The sequence below is a fragment of the Oncorhynchus masou genome, chromosome 10, assembly GCF_036934945.1.
Source record: "Oncorhynchus masou masou isolate Uvic2021 chromosome 10, UVic_Omas_1.1, whole genome shotgun sequence".
NCBI lineage: Eukaryota > Metazoa > Chordata > Actinopteri > Salmoniformes > Salmonidae > Oncorhynchus > Oncorhynchus masou.
In genome coordinates this window covers 21535604-21558153 of record NC_088221.1, presented here as the reverse complement: position 1 = coordinate 21558153, position 22550 = coordinate 21535604, and the positions used below count along the sequence as shown (strand labels likewise).

General features: G+C 42.0%; 1 protein-coding gene across 1 annotated transcript in view; it reads left to right on the top strand.

The window, feature by feature from the left end:
* The first annotated feature begins 2733 nt into the window (after positions 1-2733).
* LOC135547320 (DDB1- and CUL4-associated factor 6-like) overlaps positions 2734-22550 on the top strand; it is a 79301-nt gene continuing 59484 nt past the window's right edge. The window contains exon 1 of the mRNA XM_064976208.1: positions 2734-3169. Coding sequence (XP_064832280.1) covers positions 3079-3169 — 91 coding nt within the window. The 5' untranslated portion in view covers positions 2734-3078. The remainder of the gene's footprint in view (positions 3170-22550) is intronic.

Sequence of the window (22550 nt, the reverse complement as noted above, 5' to 3'; positions counted from 1 at the left end):
CAGATTTTTTATGGAATATCTACATGGACGTACAGAGGCCCATTATAGCAACCATCACTCCTGTGTTCCAATGTCGCGTTGTGTTAGCTAATCCAAGTTTATCATTTTAAAAGGCTAATTGATCTATGAAATCACTTTTGCAATTATGTTAGCACAGCTGAAAATGGTTATGTTGATTAAAGAAGCAATAAAACTGGCCTTCTTTAGACTAGTTGAGTATCTGGAGCGTCAGCATTTGTAGGTTTAATTACTGGCTCAAAATGGCTAGAAACAATGAACTTTCTTCTGAAACACAGCAGTCTATTCTTGTTCTGAGAAATTAAGGCTATTCCATGTGAGAAATTGCCAAGAAACTGAACATCTCATGCAACGCTGTGTACTAATCCCGTCACAGAACAGCGCAAACTGGCTATAACCAGAATAGAAAAGGGAGTGGGAGGTCCTGCTGCACAACTGAGCAAGAGGACAAGTACATTACAGTGTCTAGTTTGAGAAACAGACACTTCACAAGTCCTCAACTTGCAGCTTCATTAAATAGTACTCGCAAAACACCTACTCCTCTTTCTATTCTGGTTAGGGCCAGTTTGCGCTGTTCTGTGTGACCCCAAACTTTTGAACAGTAGTGTAATCCTCCATGGCATGGGTCTCAGCCACAGACAGAGGGTAGATGCGTCCGAGCGGAAGTGTAGCACCAAAAAATTGGTCGATGGCACAGTCCCAGGGGCAATGAGGGAGATAAGTAGCCGTAGGCGTTTGGAAATTGCTCCCAAGGATGAACCAGACTCGTGGAGGTCTACAATGTTTTTTCTGAGGTCTTGGCTAATTTCTTTTGTTTTTCCCATGATGTCAAACAAAGAGGCACTGAGTTTGAAAGTAGGCCTGGGCTGGTGTGGTTATACTTTGGTCTGTGGTTGTGAAGCCAGTTAGACATACTGTCAAATTCTCTAAAATGATGTTGGAGGCAGCTTATGGTATAGAAATGAACATTACATTCTCTGGCAACAGCTCTGCTGGACATTCCTGCAGTCAGAATGCCAATTGCACGCTCTCACAAAACTTGAGACATCAGTGGCATTGTGTTGTGTGACAAAACTGCACATTTTGAAGTGGCCTTTTATTGTTCCCAGGACAAGGTGCACCTGTGTAATGATCACACTGTTTAATCAGCTTCTTGATATGCCACATCTGTCAGGTGGATGGATTATATTGGCAAATGAGAAATGCTCACTAATAGGGATGTAACAAGTTTGTTCTGAAAATTTGAGAGAAATAAGATTTTTGTGTGAATGGAACATTTCTGGGATTTTTTTATTTCAGCTCATGAAACCAACACTTTACATGTTGCGTTTTATATTTTTGTTCAGTCTACATATATAAAATGGTGTGTATAGACAGTAGGTGTAGTTAGCAGTAGGTAGGATGAGCCTTGACTAAAATATAGTATGTAAACATAATTAAAGTGACCAGTGTTCAATTACTATATATATAGGGCAGCAGTCTCTAAGTTGTAGCGTAGAGTACTGGGTGGGAGCCAGCTAGTAACAGTGACTAAATTCGGAGCAGGGTACTGGGCGGAGGCTGGAGATAGAAGCTGTTTTTCAGTCTTTCGGTCCCAGCTTTGATGTACCTGTACTGTCTCCTCCGACAGTGAACTCCAAAAGTATTGGGACAGTGACACATGTTTTGTTGTTTTGGCTCTGTACTCTAGCACTTTGGATTTGAAAATTATACATAAATATCATACCTCCCAAAAGTGCTGACCTCCCCTGTTATGCTGACCTTCCCTGTAATAGGGAGAAGTTAGCATGTCTTGGGGGTATGATATTTGTGCATCTGTAACTTTCTCACTCATCATTAGTGAGGATTAATTTAGGATTATCCCTAATCATGGTAGTGTTTTAGAAACATTTTATATTCTTATTTACAATGAGAGTGACTCCAAAATGACACAATATTTCTATTGGCCACAAAATAATCTGAAACACAACTAAAACAAACAGCAAATGCACCCAACAAGTTTGTAGAGTAACAAGTGAATTTGTCCCAATACTTATTGTCCCATAAAATGAAGGGATTATGAACAAAAAGTACTGTAATTCCTTCTTTTTTTTAAACCTGATATTACCCGACACCCTCAAATTAAAGCTGACAGTCTGCACTACCTCATAGTCATTGTATAATTTCAAAAACAACAAAAATGTGTCACTGTCCCAATACTTTTGGAGCTCCCTGTAGATGGTAGCAGAGTGAACAGGCGCCGACCAGGTAGTGTAGATGTCCTGGAGGGCAGGCAGAGGGCAGGCACATTATGCTCTCAATGGTGCATCTGTAGAAGTTTGTGTGGGCCAAGACGAATTTCGAGGCACTGTTGCGCCTTCACCACACTGTTCATGGAAGGACCGTTTCAGGTTGTCAATGATGTGTGCGCACCAAAGAACTTGACGCGTTTCATCTGAATGCTCCAAAACGTTTGCGTCCTGCTGAACGGTCCCCAGAGCCTTCCATTTGTTAATCTACCTACACATCCAGTATTAATATGATAACACTTTACTACATAATCGCGCAATTATAACTATATTATATATAATCGCCTCAACTGGGGTTTCAACTAATATTGTTATAGACTAGGTTCTTCTCCCTGAGTGCTTCGTCATACCGCTGCAATGTTGACGGTCTCGATTAATGGTCTCGAACATAGAAATACAACGCATAGAACGATTCACATACCACTGAGAACCTGCTTTATTGCGTTGTTTCAACTAGTGAGTTCATTGGTTGCATAGGCAGGGTTTGACACAACAAGACAGGGAAGTAGAGGGCCATCCAAATAACAAGCATCAGAAGAATATAGCGACTGAAGAGAGGCTGCAAAGTGAAGAGGGGCGATAAAGATAAAAGCTTGATATAGCTAGAGTTAGCTTAGCGCCCCATGCTGACGTTACTAGCTAGCTACTGTACGTCGCAACGGCCCCAACGACCCCGCAGAGAACAAGCAAAACAACATCCAAAGGCGATAGTCAGAAGGCAGGGTTTATAACTGTATTTCAATGCTATTTTTAAGTAAAAGGAGGTTCGAGCATGATGTCCTGCTCTGGTAACCTGGTTTGGGATGTTAACAAGCGCTCTATTGGATATAATGAACCGAATGCTGTCAGGATCAACTACTTAGGTAAGAGCTCCTGACTGGGTCCAAAATAATTTGCTACAGCTAGTGAACGTCGATCAGTTAACTAGCTAGCTAACTATATTTTCGATTAGTTTACTGACACGTGAAATACAAACTTGCAACAACATTGTCGCTAATTTGTTTCCCAGTTTAGACATTGGTGTTGATACTTCGTTTCATTGCAACGATTGCTTGCCTTTCCGCTTGGGCAGCTGGCTATTTGTAACAATACCCCTTTGCTTGCCACATCTCGCTATGCCTTTTTAGGTAGCGACACCTAAGATACACCATTACTTATAGTTCTGTCAATTCCTGTGTTGACATTGATGTTTGATTAACCAATTATTTCCACACAGAGGTTACACTAGTTGTAGATGGTACCCAGGGGTACATTTCTATATCCATCTGCAGTCTACCTTTTGTCCTTACAAAATAAATAATAACAATAATAATAATGCTGGTCATTTGAAGATTGTATTTCGACAGAATATAGAATTGGGCTTAGTCATTGGAAATATTGATTATTGCAATTTGCCCAGTTGCTAATCAAATTAGTAACTATCATTATATTATACAGTACCAGTCAGAAGTTTGCACACACCTACTCATTCAAGGGGTTTTCTTTCTTTATTTTTTTACTATTTTCTACATTGCAGAATAATAGTGAAGACATCAAAACTATGAAATAACATATATGGAATCATGTAGTAACCAAAAAAGTGTTAAACAAATCAAAATATATTTTATATTTGAGATTCTTCAAAGTAGCCACCCTTTTCCTTGATGACAGCATTGCACACTTGGCATTCTCTCAACCAGCTTCACCTGGAATGTTTTTCCAACAGTCTTGAAAGAGTTCCCAAGTATGCTGAGCACTTGTTGGCTGTTTTTCCTTCACTCTGCGGTCCAACTCATCTCAAACCATCTCAATTGGGTTGAGGTTGGGTGATTGTGGAGGCCATGTTATCTGATGCAGCACTCCCATCACTCTTTGTTAAATAGCCCTTACACAGCCTGGAGATGTGTTGACTCATTGTCCCGTTGAAAAACAAATGATGGGATGGCGTATCGCTGCAGAATGCTGTGTTAGCCATCCTGGTTAAGTGTACCTTGAATTCTAAATAAATCACTGACAGTGTCACCAGCAAAGCACCTGCACACTCTGCCTACTCTGCGTCTCACAAACACAGGCGGTTGGAACCAAATATCTCACATTTGGACTCATCAGACCAAAGGACAGATTTCCGCCGGTCTAATATCCATTGCTCATGTTTCTTGGCCCAGGCAAGTCTCTTCTTCTTATTGGTGTCTTTTAGTAGTTGTTTCTTTGCAGTAATTCGACCATGAAGTCCTGATTCACACAGTCTGCTCTGAACAGTTGATGTTGAGATGTGTCTGTTACTTGAACTCTGTGAAGCAGTTATTTGGGCAGCAATCTGAGGTACAGTTAACTCTAATGAACGTATCCTCTGCAGCATAGGTAACTCTGGGTCTTCCTTTCCTGTGGCGGTCCTCATGAGAGCCAGTTTCATCATAGCACTTCATGGTTTTTGCAACAGTACTTTAAAGAAACTTTCAAAGTTCTTGACATTTTCCTTATTGACTGACCTTCATGTCCTAAAGCAATGATGGACTGTCATTTCTCTTTGCCTATGTGAGCTGTTCTTGCCATAATATGGACCTTATTTGGTAAAAGACCATCTTCTGTATACCACCCCTACCTTGTCACAACACAACTGATTGGCTCAAACGTATTAAGAAGGAAATAAATTCCACAAATTAACTTTTAACACAGCACACCTGTTAATTAAGATGCATTCCAGGTGACTACCTCATGAAGCTGGTTGAGCGAATGCCAAGAGTGTGCAAGGCTGTCATCAAGGCAAAGGGTGACTACTTTTGAAGAATCTCAAAAATAAAGTCTATTTTGATTTGTTAAACACTGTTTTGGTTATTAAATTATTTCATGTGTGTTTTTTCATAGTTTTGATAGTTTATTATAATGTAGAAAATAGCACAAATAAAGACAAACCCAGGAATAAGTAGGTGTGTCCAAACTTTTGACTGGTACTGTACATTTTGAGACTGGTCTATGAATTGTATCCCGATAGCCAGAAGGGGGAGCCATGGGAAGCATTGATCTACAGAAATTCAGCAGTGGCATTATATTCATTTTGACAATAGATATTCTGCTGGTTAAAGCAACTGGGATATTATTCCATCTACCAAGGCCAGATTTAACTGATTTTGAGCATTTTTTTAGTTTGTGGCTATGGTTTTATCTAAGGAAATATATATACTCCCATATATAAAAAGTTAACTATCAGGGTTCCATAAGTAGAGATGGAGTCCTCCATTGGGGTCTTGAGAGGCAGCAGGGCTGATTTTGGTTAGATAAATTCAGCTTAATCTCAAGCAATAAAATGCATCAGTGCTTCAGTGCGTTTGGAAGCGATTGAGATACATTGTCTAAATATAGTAAAATATTGTCTGCACATAATGAGATGAAGTGATCAGTAGATTTTAGAGAAGTGTTATTTTCTTCGATTGACGAATCGCTTAGGCCAGGGGTTCCATGGATAATAAGAATAGAAAAGGTGAAATTGGATCAACTTGTCTACTGCTTTATTGATTCTGAACAGAGCTGAGCATATATGGCCTGTTATAACTATGGCCGAGGGATTGGCATATTCTATTTTGATCATATTAATGAAATTGGAGCCAATTCCCATATCTTCCTTGGCAGATTAGAGATTTGACCATTCTAGTCTATCAAAAGCTTTTTCTCCGTTGAGAGATGATACAGCCCAAGAAGCTTGTTTCTGATGAAGCATCTAAGATATGTTTATCTTGGCAAGTCATTTAAGAACAAATTCTTATTTTACAATTACGGCCTACCCCAGCCAAACCCTCCCCTAACCCGGACGATGCTAGGCCAAATATGCGCCACCATATGGGACTCCTAGTCACGGCTGGTTGTGATACAGCCCAGGATCAAATCAGGGTCTGTAGTGAATCCTCTAACACTGAGATGCAGTGCCTTAGACTGCTGCGCCACTCGGGAGCCCCACACAAAAATAAGCTGAACATGTAATAGTCGACAGAGGTTATTCAAGGATAACACTTTGGTCCGTGTGGACCAACTTGGGTAAATAAGTCTCAATGATTTAAACATTCTGTTAAATATCTACTCCAAATTAAGATTCAAAGATGTCTGCAGAAAGAACGGGGTGTCATGATATACAGAGCCTTCAGAAAGTATTCACACCCCTTTACTTTTTCAACATTTTGTGTTATTTTATTTATTTTTATTGAACCTTTTATTTAACTAGTTAAGTCAGTTAAGAACAAATTCTTATTTACAATGACGGCCTACCAAAAGGCCTTCTGCGGGGATGGGGGCCAGGAATAAAAATAAATACAATATAAATATAGGACAATACACACATCACAACAAGAAACACAACACTACATAAAGAGAGACCTAAGACGACAACATAGCAAGGCAGCAACACATGACAACACAGCATGGTAGCAACACAACATGGTAGCAGCACAAAACATGGTACAAACATTATTGGTTACAGACAACAGCACAAAGGGCAAGAAGGTAGAGACAACAATACATCACACAAAGCAGCCACAACTGTCAGTAAGAGTGTCCATGATTGAGTCTTTGAATGAAGAGATTGAGATAAAACTGTTCAGTTTGAGTGTTTGTTGCAGCTCGTTCCAGTCGCTAGCTGCAGTGAACTGAAAAGAGGAGCGACCCATGGAAGTGTGCTTTTGGGACCTTTAACAGAATGTGACTGGCAGAACGAGTGTTGTATGTGGAGGATAAGGGCTGCAGAAGATTTCTCAGATGGGGGGAGTGAGGTCTTAGGGTTTTATAAATAAGCATCAACCAGTGGGTCTTGCGACGGGTATACAGAGATGGCCATTTTACAAAGGAGTATAGAGTGCAGTGATGTGTCCTATAAGAAGCATTGGTGGCAAATCTGATGGCCGAATGGTAAAGAACATCTAGCAGCTCGAGAGCACCCTTACCTGCCGATCTATAAATTATGTCTCTGTAATCTAGGATGGGTAGGATGGTCATCTGAATCAGGGTTAGTTTGGCAGCTGGGATGAAAGAGGAAGGATTACGATAGAGGAAACCAAGCTAGATGTAACTTTAGCCTGCAGCTTTGATATGTGCTGAGAGAAGGACAGTGCACCGTCTAGCCAAACTTACAGCCTGAATATGACATTTATATTTTGTGCTACTGATCTACACACACCCTTAATGGCAAAGTGAAATGTTGTTTTGAAGACATTTTTCCAAATGAATAAAAAATGAAGAACTGAATTGTCTTGAGTCAAGTATTCAACCCCTTTGTTATGGCAAGCCTAAATAATTTAACAAATCAAATCACATATGTTGCATGGGACTCATGCTGTGTTCAATAATAGGGGTTAACATGATTTTTGAATGACTACCCCATCTTTGTACACCACACATCTGGAAGGTCCCTCAATCGAGTAGTGAATTTCAAGCACAGATTAAACCACAAAGCCCAGGAAGGTTTTTCAATGTCTCTCAAAAAGGGCCCCGATTGGTAGATGTGTTTTTAAAAAAAGAAAGAAAAAAGCATAAGCTGAATATCCCTTTGAGTATGGTGGTTATTAATTCGTTTTTACACCCAGTATCAACACACAGATACAGGCGTCCTTCCTAACTCCATTTCCGTAGAGGAAGGAAACTGCTAAGAATTTCACCATGAGGCCAATGGTGATTTTTAAAACAGTTACCGAGTTTAATGGTTGTGATATGAGAACTAAGGATGGATCAACAACATTGTAGTTACTTCACAATATTAACCTAAATGACAGAGTGAAAAGAAGCAAGTCTGCACATGCATCCTGTTTGCAACAAGGCACTTTACAGTAATACTGTAAAAGATGTGACAAAGAAATTACCATTATGTCCTGAATACAAAACGTTATGTTTTGGACAAAGTTCCACTCTTCAGATTTTCAAGCATGATGGTGGTTGCATCATGTTATGGGTATATGGGTATGCTTGTCATTGGCAAGGATTAGGGTGTTTTTTAGGATAAAGAGATGCCGAATACAGCTAAGCACAGGCAAAATCCTAGAGGAAAACCTGGTTCAGTCTGCTTTCCACCAGACACTGGGGGAAAAATACACCTTTCAGTAGGACATTAACCTTAAACACAAGGCCAAATCTACACTGGAGTTGCTTACTAAGAAGACAGTGAATGTCACTGAGTGGTCGAGTTACATTTTTGACCTAAATCGGCTTGAAAATCTATGGCAAGACTTGAAAATGGCGTTCTAGCAATGATCAACAACCAACTTGACAGAGCTTGAATAATTTAAAAAAGAATAATGGGCAAATATTGTACAATCCAGGTGTGCAAAGCTCTTATAGACTTATCTAAAAACACTCACAGCTGTAATTGCTGCCAAAGTTGTTTCTAACATCAATCAATCAAATGTATCTATAAAGCTCTTTTTACATTAGCCAATGTCACAAAGTGCTTTACAGAAACCCAGCCTAAAACCCCAAACAGCAAGCAATGCAGGTGTAGAAGCATGGTGGCTAGGAAAAACTCCCTAGAAAGGCCAGAACCTAGGAAGAAACCTAGATGGGACCCAGGCTCTGAGGGGTGGCCAGTCCTCTTCTGGCTGTGCCGGGTGGAGATTATAACAGTACATGGCCAAGATGTTCAAACATTCATACATGACCAGCAGGGTCAAATAATAATAATCACAGTGGTTATAGAGGGTGCAACAGGTCAGCACCTCAGGAGTAAAGGTAAGTTGGCTTTTCATAGCCCATCATTCAGAGTTTGAGACAGCAGGTGCTGTAGAGAGAGAGAGAGAGAGAGGGAGAGTCAAAAACAGCAGGTCCGGGACAAGGTAGCGTGTCCGGTGAACAGGTCAGGGTTCCACAGCCGCAGGCAGAACAATTGAAACGGAAGCAGCAGCAGGTGGACTGGGGTGGACTGGGGACAGCAAGGAGTCATCAGGCCAGGTAGTCATGAGGCATGGTCCTAGGGCTCAGGTCCTCCGAGAGAAAAGAGAGTTAGAGGGAGCATAATTAAATTCACACAGGACACTGGATAAGACAGGAGAAGTACTCCAGATATAAGACTGGTCCTAGCCCCCAAACACAAACTATTGCAGCATAAATACTGGATGGGTTGGGAGACACTGTGGCCCCGTCCGACGATACCCCCAGACAGGGCCAATCAATCAAATTTATTTATAAAGCCCTTCTTACATCAGCTGATGTCACAAAGTGCTGTACAGAAACCCAGCCTAAAACCCCAAACAGCAAGCAATGCAGGTGTAGAAGCACAGCCAACCAGGCAGGATATAACCCCATCCACTTTACCAAAGCACAGCCCCCACACCATTAGAGGGATATCTTCAAATCACCAACTTACTACACTGAGAAAAGGCAGAGTATAGCCCACGAAGATCTCCCCCACGGCACGAACCCGAGGGGGTGCGCCAACCCAGACAGGAAGATCACATCAGTGACTCAACTCACTCAACTGACGCTCCCCTCCTAGCGACAGCATGGAAGAGCCCCAGTAAGCCAGTGACTCAGCCCCTGTAATAGGGTTAGAGGCAGAAAATCCCAGTGGAGAGAGGGGAACCGGCCAGGCAGAGAGCAAGGGCGGTTCGTCGCTCCAGTGCCTTTCCGTTCACCTTCACACCCCTGGGCCAGACTACACTCAATCATCAGACCTACTGAAGAGATGAGTCTTCAATAAAGACTTAAAGGTCGAGACCGAGTCTGCATCTCTCACATGGATAGGCAGACTATTTCATAAAAATGGAGCTCTATAGGAGAAAGCCCTGCCTCCAGCTGTTTGCTTAGAAATTCTAGGGACAATTAGGAGGCCTGCGTCTTGTAACCGTAGCATATGTATAGGTATGTACGGGAGGACCAAATTTGAAAGATAGGGAGGAGCAAGCCCATGTAATACTTTGTAGGTTAGCAGTGAAACCTTGAAATCAGCCCTAGCCTTAACAGGAAGCTAGTGTAGAGAGGCTAGCACTGGGGTAATATGATCACATTTTTTGGTTCTAGTCAAGATTCCAGCAGCTGTGTTTAGCACTAACTGAAGTTTATTTAGTGATTTATCCAGGTAGCCAGAAAGTAGGGCATTGCCATAGACAAATCTAGAAGTGACAAAAGCATGGATGCATTTTTGGACAGGAGGTTTCTGATTTTTGCAATGTTACGTAGATGGAAATAAGCTGTCCTTGAAACAGTCTTGATATGTTCGTCAAAATCCATGTTTATCGAAAACTTCAACAAGCATTTCTCAAGGGCTGGCCATGCCTTCCGCCTGGCTACTCCAACCTCGGCCAACAGCTCCGCCCCCATCCCCGCAGCTACTCGCCCAAGCCTCTCCAGGTTCTCCTTTACCCAAATCCAGATAGCAGATGTTCTGAAAGAGCTGCAAAACCTGGACCCGTACAAATCAGCTGGGCTTGACAATCTGGACCCTCTATTTCTGAAACTATCCACCGCCATTGTCGCAACCCCTATTACCAGCCTGTTCAACCTCTCTTTCATATCGTCTGAGATCCCCAAGGATTGGAAAGCTGCCGCATTCACCCCCCTCTTCAAAGGGGGAGACACCCTGGACCCAAACTGCTACAGACCTATATCCATCCTGCCCTGCCTATCTAAGGTCTTCGAAAGCCAAGTCAACAAACAGGTCACTGACCATCTCGAATCCCACCGTACCTTCTCCGCTGTGCAATCTGGTTTCCGAGCCGGTCACGGGTGCACCTCAGCCACGCTCAAGGTACTAAACGATATCATAACCGCCATCGATAAAAGACAGTACTGCAGCCGTCTTCATCGACCTTGCCAAGGCTTTCGACTCTGTCAATCACCATATTCTTATCGGCAGACTCAGTAGCCTCGGTTTTTCTGATGACTGCCTTGCCTGGTTCACCAACTACTTTGCAGACAGAGTTCAGTGTGTCAAATCGGAGGGCATGCTGTCCGGTCCTCTGGCAGTCTCTATGGGGGTGCCACAGGGTTCAATTCTCGGGCCGACTCTTTTCTCTGTATATATCAATTATGTTGCTCTTGCTGCGGGCGATTCCCTGATCCACCTCTATGCAGATGACACCATTCTATATACTTCCGGCCCGTCCTTGGACACTGTGCTATCTAACCTCCAAACGAGCTTCAATGCCATACAACACTCCTTCCGTGGCCTCCAACTGCTCTTAAACGCTAGTAAAACCAAATGCATGCTTTTCAACCGTTCGCTGCCTGCACCCGCACGCCTGACTAGCATCACCACCCTGGATGGCTCCGACCTTGAATATGTGGACATCTATAAGTACCTAGGTGTCTGGCTAGACTGTAAACTCTCCTTCCAGACTCATATCAAACATCTCCAATCGAAAATGTAAATGAAAATCAAATCTAGAGTCGGCTTTCTATTCCGCAACAAAGCCTCCTTCACTCACGCCGCCAAACTTACCCTAGTAAAACTGACTATTCTACCGATCCGCGACTTCGGCGATGTCATCTACAAAATTGCTTCCAACACTCTACTCAGCAAACTGGATGCAGTTTATCACAGTGCCATCCGTTTTGTCACTAAAGCACCTTATACCACCCACCACTGCGACCTGTATGCTCTAGTCGGCTGGCCCTCGCTACATATTCGTCGCCAGACCCACTGGCTCCAGGTCATCTACAAGTCCATGCTAGGTAAAGCTCCGCCTTATCTCAGTTCACTGGTCACGATGGCAACACCCACACGTAGCACGCGCTCCAGCAGGTGTATCTCACTGATCATCCCTAAAGCCAACACCTCATTTGGCCACCTTTCGTTCCAGTTCTCTGCTGCCTGTGACTGGAACGAATTGCAAAAATCGCTGAAGTTGGAGACTTTTATCTCCCTCACCAACTTCAAACATCTGCTATCTGAGCAGCTAACCGATCGCTGCAGCTGTACATAGTCTATCGGTAAATAGCCCACCCATTTTTACCTACCTCATCCCCATACTGTTTTTATTTATTTACTTTTCTGCTCTTTTGCACACCAATATCTCTACCTGTACATGACCATCTGATTATTTATCACTCCAGTGTTAATCTGCAAAACTGTAATTATTCGCCTACCTCATGCCTTTTGCACACAATGTATATAGACTCCCTTTTTTTCTACTGTGTTATTGAGTTGTTAATTGTTTACTCCATGTGTAACTCTGTGTTGTCTGTTTACACTGCTATGCTGTATCTTGGCCAGGTCGCAGTTGCAAATGAGAACTTGTTCTCAACTAGCCTACCTGGTTAAATAAAGGTAAAAAAAAAAAAAAGAGAGATCAGGGTCCTTCAGTTTATATTTGAGACCAACCATCAAGATTAACAAGACTAATGTACAACCATCAAGATTAATTGTCAGATCCAACAGAAGATCTCTTTGTTTCTTGGGACCTAGAACTAGCACGTCTGTTTTGTCTGAGTTTAAAAGTAATACATTTGCCGCCATCCACTTTCTTATGTCTGAAACACATGCTTCCAGGGAGGGCAATTTTGGGGCTTCACCATGTTTCATCGAAATGTGTATTGTCCGCAAAGCAGTGAAAGTTAACATTATGTTTCCGAAATGACATCACTAAGAGGTAAAATATTGGGTGAAAACAATAGTGGTCCTTAAAACGGAACCTTGAAGAACACCTGAAATTTACAGTTGGTTTGTCAAGAGGACAAACCATCCACAGAGACAAACTGATATTTTTCCGACAGATAAGATCTAAACCGGGCCAGAACTTGTCCGTGTAGACCAATTTGGGTTTCTAATCTCTCCAAAAGAATGTGGTGATCGATGGTATCAAAAGCAGCACTAAGGTCTAGGAGTACGAGGACAGATGAAGAGCCTTTGTATGACGCCATTAAAAGGTCATTTACCACCCTTCCTAATGCAGTCTCGGTGCTATGATGGCGTCTAAAACCAGTCTGAAGCATTTTGTGTAGATTGTCTTCAGGAAGGCAGTGAGTTGCATGTATTGTCTCAGGGGGGTGAATACTTATCTAATCAAAATATATTGGTCTTATTTTTCATAAATGTTAGAATTTTTCTTCCACTTTGTCATTAGAGTAAGTTGTGTAGATTGTTGACCAAAACTTTAAATTCCTTCCATTTTAATCCCACTTTGTAATAAAAGAAAATATAGAAAAAGTGAAGTGTTCAGTTTGAAAAAATCTATTTTGGTTATTGAACTACAGTAACATGCTGACCAGACCGGACATGTCGCGTGTGCGAGTATCGCAAAAGGAGAAATCCATGTCATTCAATTATTGCACCCACACTGCTCGCGTGCGCCAATGAGTGTCTGCGATGTCAAAAGCTAAAATAGAACTCCTTTCTATTTCTGACGCAGATCGCGCTGCAAGTCCTGCCTCTCCCATCTCCTCATTGGTTTATAGAAGCAGCTACCCACGTGCCATCTCCTCATTGGTTATACCCACATGGGTGATTGAAAGACTAACTGTTTTGCCGGTTGTCGTGGTAATACTATGAAAGTGTAGATGCCATCACCATATAAGTTCAAAGATGAAAAAGCCTGGAAGGAGGAGAGATGACTAGAAACGATTCGGTTGGCCGTTTTATGTGTGGATTAATTGTCGGAGTAGAGGACCTTGTGCATTTCAGGTAAAATAAAACTCAATATTTATATCCCAGGACAAATTAGCTAGCAACAGCAAGCTAGCTAAATAGGACAAATTAGCTAGCAAGTGCGAGATAACTAGCTAAATTGCCATACATGTTTATTGCTTTTCGACCTGTCCCCAAATTAATGTCATTGGTTCAGAGTTTGTTTTGATATTTTAACCTGCGTGTCGTGATCGCGTTTGGTGTAAGGGGACAAAATGCATTTATGCGCACGTGCGCAGCTGGTTTGGGTTCCGTGTAAGTAGTGCTGAGCGATTGGTGCTTTCTGAGGTCGGTTCAGTTTCCGTTCGATTATTTTTTTTTAAGTATCTTTATTTATTTTTTCAATTTAAATGCATTATGTGGGTTGAACGCTGGAACAACACAGGATGAAACAATTAATACAAGTTCCATGATGGTAGTGACTGCCCATTTACTGCTTATTCTCATTACTTTAATCAAATATTTCAGTTGTCTTTATTACATTTGTTTTATTTGTAGACTTTATTTCATTCGAAGTTATCTCATCTCCAAAGAGCTGCTGCCTATGCTGTTTGAAAAAAAATCACTATTTTAGTACTTCTTCAAAGTAAATAAGGCATACTTTTATGACTGCTGAATACCAACTATCAATCACTTAGATAATGTATTTTCAGGTAGTTACCTCGCGAAGCATCTGTTCTCCTCTCATCGTGAATTCTTGTTTTTCTTACGTAGCAGGCATAAAATAAACACAGGTCAGACAAGTGTGCAGATCACTGTCACAATCTCTATTTAATCTATTTATTTCGTAAAGTATTTAGACCCCTTGACTTTTTCAACATTTTGTTACATTACAGCCTTATTCTAAAATTGATTAAATTGTTTTGTTTCACTCATCAATCTAGACACAATACCCCATAATGACAAAGCAAAAACAGTTTTTTAGACATTTTTGGAAATGTATTAAAAAGAAAAAGCTGAAATATCACACGTTTACATGAGTATTCAGACCCTTTACTCAGTACTTTGTTGAAGCACCTTTGGCAGAGATGATAGCTTTGCATCTTCTTGGGTATGATGCTACAAGCTTGGCACACCTGTATTTGGGGAGTTTCTCCCATTCTTCTCTGCAGATCCTCTCAAGCTTTGTCAGGTTGGATGGAGAGTGTCGCTGCACAGCTATTTTCAGGTCTCTCCAGAGATGTTCGATGGGGTTCAAGTCCGGGCTCTGGCTGGGCCACTCAGGACATTCAGAGACTTGTCCCACAGCCACTCCTGCGTTGTCTTAGCTGTGTGCTTAGGGTCATTGTCCTGTTAGAAGGTGAACTTTCCAGGTTCACAGCGCTCTGGAGGTCTGCAGCGCTCTGGTGCAGGTTTTCATCAGGGATCTCTCTGTACTTTGCTCCGTTACTCTTTGCCTCGATCCTGACTAGTTTCCCAGTCCCTGCCGCTGAATAACATCACCACAGCATTATGCTGCCAGAAATCTGAGTCTCTGCGTCGTTTTGTTACCGTTACCGTTGCCCATACACATAGCTTTACCTCCTACACATCCAGTTCTTTGCATTTAGAGCAGTGGTACTCATTGCCGCGAGCCCTTAATTTGCGGCTCGCTGTGATTTTCCTATTTCCCATTCATGATACATAACAATGATACAATTTTAATTCAATGTGTTTAATGCAGGCCTGAATCACTTCATTGAATATATCTATTGTTCCCTGGACAGCAGTATAGCACAGCTGTTGAACAGACAGGCCGAAATAGAATGTTGGCCGAAATAGAACGCAACTGCTCAGCTACAGCGACCGACATATTTCAGTTTGATACTAGCTTATTTTGCAGTCTGGTAGACATGGATCGATTTATTGTAAAAAAGAAATGTAAATCTATTGACAATGAATATGAGGTGTAAGAGCTGGAAACAACTTGACAGCTATGAACAAACAATCAGGAAGATGGCGGCGGAGAAATGCAGCTAGCTAACATGGCTCCGGTGGCTAAGAGAAGGATAGGGTTGATTCAAGAAGAGAATGGGATTAGCTCAGTTTGTCTTGTTTGCCAGAAGGCAGTCAATTGTTTTAAGCAAGCAAATTTAGAGTGAAATTTCCAGTCACACCATGCCCATGTTGACAAAACATATCTGCCACAAAGCAACCTCAACAACAAAATAGTGCAACTCAAAGGATCTAGCACTGTTGCAGTGAAAATGACAGAGGCAACATTTGAGATTGCTTGGATACTCGCGAGAAACAAGAAGGCCTTCAAAGACGCAGCGATTGTCAAGTAATGTTTTTTGGCCTCAGCTGAAATATTGTATGCTGATGTAACAAACAAGGAAGCTATTTTAAAACAAATTAAGGGACTGCAACTCTCAGACTCGACAATAACAAGACTCATAGAAGACATCTATGTTTGTTTATTCACTGCTTAAGCACACTCCGCCAACCCTGATGTCCTAGCCATGTCTGAATCCTGGCTTAGGAAGGCCACCAAAAATTCTGAAATTTCCATCCCCAATTACAACATTTTCCGCCAAGATAGAACTGCCAAAGGGGGCGGGGTCACAAACTACTGCAGAGATAGTCTGCAGAGTTCTGTCATGCTATCTAGGTCTGTACCCAAACAGTTTGAGCTTCTACTTCTAAAAATCCACCTTTCCAGATAGTCTCTCACTGTTGCCGCTTGCTATAGACCCCCCTCAGCCCCCAGTTGTGCCCTGGACTCCATATGCGAATTGATTGCCCTCACTTATCTTCAGAGTTCATACTGTTAGGTGACCTAAACTGGGATATGCTAAACACCCTGGCCGTCCTACAATCTTAGCAAGAGGCCCTCAATCTCACACAAATTATCAAGGAACCTACCAGGTACAACCCCAAATCCGTAAACATGGGCACCGTCATAGATATCACCCTGACCAACCTTCTCTCTAAATAGACTGTCTTCAACCAGGATCTCAACCATCACTGCCTCATTGCCTGCATCCGTAATGGGTCCGCGGTCAAACGACCACTACTCATCACTGTCAAACGCTCCCTAAAACTCTTCAGCGAGCTGGCCTTTCTAATCGACTTGACCCAGGTATCCTGGAATGATTTTGACCTCATCACATCAGTAGACGATGCCTGGTTATTCTTTAAAAGTGCTTTCCTCACCATCATAAATGAGCATGCACCATTCAAAAAATGTAGAACTAAGAACAGATATAGCCTCTGGTTCACTCCAGACTTGACTGCCCTTAACCAGCACAAAACATCCTGTGGTGGATTGCATTAGCATCGAATAGCCCCCACAATATGCAACTTTTCAGGAAGTTAGGAACCAATATACACAGTCAGTTAGGAAAGCAAACGTTAGCTTTTTCAAACAGAAATTTGCATCCTGTAACACAAATTCCCAAACGTTTTGGGACACTGTAAAGAACATGGAGAATAAGGGCACCTCCTCCCAGCTGCCCAGTGCACTGAGGCTCAGAAACACTGTCACCACTGATAAATCCACGATAATCGAGAATTTCAAAAAGCATTTTTCTACGGCTGGCTTTGCTTACCACCTGGCAACCCCTAACCCGGCCAACAGCGCTGCACCCGCATCAACTGGTTTCCGAGCTGGTCGTGGGTGCACCTCAGCCACGCACAAGGTCCTAAACAATATCATAACTGCCATCGATAAAAGACAGTACTGTGCAGCCGTATTCATCGACCTGGCCAAGGCTTTCGACTCTGTCAATCACCGCATTCTTATTGGCAGACACAACAGCCTTGGTTTCTCAAATGACTGCCTCGCCTGGTTCAGCAACTACTTCTCAGACAGTTCAGTGTGTCAAATCGGAGGGCCTGTTTCCCGGACCTCTGGCAGTCTCTATGGGGGTGCCACAGGGTTCAATTCTCGGGCCAACTCTTTTCTCTGTATGCATCAATGATGTCGCTCATCACCATTCTGTAAACGTCTGGCCCTTCCTTGGACACTGTGTTAACAAACCTCCAGACAAGCTTCAATGCCATACAACACTCCTTCTGTGGCCTCCAACTGCTCTTAAATACAAGTAAAACTAAATGCATGCTCTTCAACTGATCACTGCCCGCCCCCGCCCGCCCAACTAGCATCACTACTCTGGATGGTTCTGACTTAGAATATGTGGACAACTACAGATACAATTGAAGTCGGAAGTTTACATACACCTTAGCCAAATACATTTAAACTCAGGTTTTCACAATTCCTGACATTTAATCCTCGTAAAAATTCCCTGTCTTAGGTCAGTCAGGATCACCACTTTATTTTAAGAATGTGAAATGTCAGAATAATAGTAGAGAGTGATTTATTTATTATTTTATTTCTTTCATCACATTCCCAGTGGGTCAGAAGTTTACATGCACTCAATTAGTATTTGATAGCATGGCCTTTAAATTGTTTAACTTGGGTCGAACATTTCGGGTAGCCTTCCACAACCTCCAATACCTTGACTTTGTTGTCCTTAAGCCATTTTGCCACAACTTTGGAAGTATGCTTGGGGTCATTGTCCATTTGGATGACCCATTTGCGACCAAGATTTAACTTCCTGACTGATGTCTTGAGATGTTGCTTCAATATATGAACATAATTTTCTGTCCTCATGATGCCATCTATTTTGGGAAGTGCACCAGTCCCTCCCTTAGCAAAGCACCCCCACACCATGATGCTGCCACCCCCATGCTTCACGCTTGTGATGGTGTTCTTCGGCTTGCAAGCCTCCCCCTTTTCCCTCTAAACATAACAATGGTCATTATGGCCAAACAGTTCTATTTTTCTTTCATCAGACCAGGAGACATTTCTCCAAAAACTACGATTTATGTCCCCATGTGCAGTTGGAAATGGTTTTGGAGTGGTGGCTTCTTCCTTGCTGAGCTGCCTTTCAGGTTATGTCAATATTGGATTTGTTTTACTGTAGATATAGATACTTTTGTACCTGTTTCCTCCAGCATCTTCACAAGGTCCTTTGCTGTTGTTCTGGGATTGATTTGGACTTTTCGCACCAAAGTACGTTCAACTCTAGGAGACATAACGTGTCTCCTTCCTGAGCAGTATGACGGCTGTGTGGTCCCATAGTGTTTATACTTGCATACTATTGTTTGTACAGATGAACGTGGTACCTTCAGGCATTTGGAAATTGCTCCCAAGGATGAACCAGACTTGTGGAGGACTACAATTTATTTTCTGAGGTCTTGGCTGATTTCTTTTGATTTTCCCATGATGTCAAGCAAAGAGGCACTGAGTTTGAAGGTAGGCCTTGAAATACATCCACAGGTACACCTCCAATTGACGTCAATTAGCCTATCAGAAGCTTCTAAAGCCATGAAATCATTTTCAGGAATTTTCCAAGCTGTTTAAAGGCACATTCACCTTGGTGTATGTAAACTTCTGACCCACTGGAATTGTGATACAGTCAATTATAAGTTAAATAATCTGTCTGTAAACAATTGTTTAAAAAAATTACTTGTCATGCACAAAGTAGATCTCCTAACCAACTTGCCAAAACCATAGTTTCTTAGCAAGAGATTTGTGGAGTGGTTGAGAAACAAGTTTTAATGACTCCAACCTAAGTGTATGTAAACTTCCGACTTCAACTGTACCTTGGTGTCTGGTTAGACTGTAAACTCTCCCTCCAGACTCACATTAAGCATCTCCAATCCAAAATTAAATCTAGAATCGGCTTCCTATTTCGCAACAAAGCCTTCTTCACTCATGCTGCTAAACATACCCTCGTGAAACTGACTATCCTACCGATCCTTGACTTTGGCGATGTCATTTACAAAATTGCCTCCAACATTCTACTCAGCAAATTATATGTAGTCTATCACAGTGCCATCTGTTTTGTCACCAAAGCCCCGTATACTACCCACCACTGCAACTTGTATGCTCTCATTGGCTGGCCCTCGCTTCATATTCGTCGCCAAAACCACTGGCACCAGGTCATCTATAAGTCTTTGCTAGGTAAAGCCCCGCCATATCTCAGCTCACTGGTCACCATAGCAACACACACCAGTAGCATGCGCTCCAGCAGGTATATTTCACTGGTCATCCCCAAAGCCAACTCCTCATTGGCTGCCTTTCCTTCCAGTTCTCTGCTGCCAATGATTGGAGTGAATTGCAAAAATCACTGAAGCTGGAGTCTTATATCTCCCTCTCTAACTTTAAGCATAAGCTGTCAGAGCAGCTTTCCGATCACTGAACCTGCACACAGCCCATCTGTACATTGCCCACCCAACTACCTCATTCCTCAAATCGTTATTTATTTTTGCTCTTTTTGCACCCTAGTATCTCTACTTGCACATCATCATCTATCACTCCAGTGTTAATGCTGCAGTGTAATTATTTCGCCACTATGGCCTATTTATTGCCTTACCTCCCTAATCTTACTACATTTGCACACACTGTACATAGATATTTTTTTTTCTATTGTGTTATTGACTGTGTGTTTGTTTATGTGTAACTCTGTGTTGTTGTTTTTGTTGCACTGCTTTGCTTTATCTTGGCCAGGTCGCAGTTGTAAATGAGAACTTGTTCTCAACTGGCCTACCTGGTTAAATAAAGGTGAGAGAGAAAAAACATTGTCGAGGACATCGGTAAGCAACTGATTACTGACTCATCCGTGGCGCCGTGTTTTAGTATTGCACTTGACGAAAGCACTGATGTTAGTGACATTGCCCAATTATGTGTTTGGGTCCCTCAAAACGAGTCGTTCAGAAAGGAACTTTTATGTTTACTGCCCCTTCAGGATCAAACACGAGGAGAGGATATTCAGAAAGCCCTTGTTACATTTTTTTGCTGATAGTAATATTGACTGGTCAAATCTGGCATCTTTGTGCACTGACGGCGCTCCAAACATGTGAGGGAGGAGAAGAGACTCAATAATGAACATTGTGAAACAAAAACAGAGAAACAGACTGACCAATGCACACCTGGATTGCCTCACAAGCATTGCAACAACAGACTATACATTTAGAATGAATTCAGTCAAGGAGCAGAATGGACATTTTTGCTTATCCTACTACGGAGGTAACCCTTAATATGGGTCTTACACATATCAAATAGGCTACATCACATGTATATATTTGTGATGTGCTGTACATCAAATCATTTGTATGCAACTCTGAATTTGCTCTCAATTGATAATTGATAATATTGGAAGAAAAAGTACAACAAATTTAAAGATCTGTGTGGCCCTCTGAATGATTGTCTCAACCTAAAGTGGCCCCCTTACAAATAATTGTGAGTAATACTGATGTGTGTGTGCGTGCGTGGGAGATGGGGCCAGGAGTTGAATAATTGATCATAATCCTTGACACCCTGCTAGGCTTCACAGAACGACAGCCCAAACATCATCATCGCTTCCTTTCGCCCAAACACAGCTCTCCATTAATTTCAGTTACTTTTCATGGGGGACAATTTTAATTGGGACACGTCATGAGCACAGATTGGAGGATTCATTAAAAAAAAGCTCACAAGCAAAGCTTTAAAATCAGAGTACAGTAAGTGTTCAAAAACACTGGCATTGGTGTTTGTTTTCCTCGACACACAAGGAAAGAATCAGTCGATTTGGGACAAATGGGCTAGCCATAATATAACTCCGACAGACATTGAAATGAATCTGCTTGAGTGGGAAATGCACTGGAATTGAAAGCCTCTCTCTGACCTGGGTCTTAATCTAAAGTCTCTGGTCTAGAGAATAAATATCCCTTTTTCAACCGCTGCAGTGTCTGCAAGGAACAGAGTTCTATGAGTGTGCTACACCAGACTACATGATCTTAGATGAAACAGTAGGTGTATGACAGAGGAGGCTACAGTTATGCAATCATCAACGTCAAAATGATCATAACAATCTACTGTTTCTATAATCAGGACATGTATTGGTTCACTTAATCCTTCTTCCTGCTCATCTTTATTTCCTGCCTGCAGCTCTGTAGTGATGGTTTACTAACCTTCAGCTGTCCCTCCTACAAGCCACTCTTCCTGGGTTTGGCTCTCTAATACACTGACTGGCATCCCAAGTGGGTGGACCAGGACAACACTGGTGTTTTTCTCTGGTAGTGTGGGTACTGGATATGTGCACTCATGTCAGGACCCTGACCTGAAACTGAACCGGGCTTTTCCTTAAGCACCATTCACAAAAATCGATGACGCTCTGATGAAAACACTTATGTTTTTATATGCCTAGGATATTTTCTCAATAGAAAATCATATTCAATTTGCTGTGCTTATATTTGATTCCTTTCTGTTATGTTGCCCTCTGCTAACATGGATCTCAACAATGTTCTAACACTCCGTCCGTGCCTTTTTAGTTTCATTGTGTGGATGTTTGACTTGCTGGTGAAAAATAATGATCGTGCTCCATAGAATCATACTGTTATGTGTTATTCACTTATCAAGAGAATTATGAAACACAGTGTATGTTTGATCCTTTGTGTTTGATTGCTATAAAACCAGGTACCACGTCCTTTCTCAGGTTGGGTCATGTTGGCCAAACCTTTGTGGTTGACTGGCATGTTGATGAATCAGGGAGTTGTCCCTGTAAGGAATGCACTGCCTCCCTTCAATTACTAATGCTCACAGATTTGTTGATATTGCCTATTGAGACAAAGCTTAAGCTGATTTAGTATGTTACGATAAAAATGCAACTTTAGGCCTATAATAAAGCATTCCATGCATCATCGCA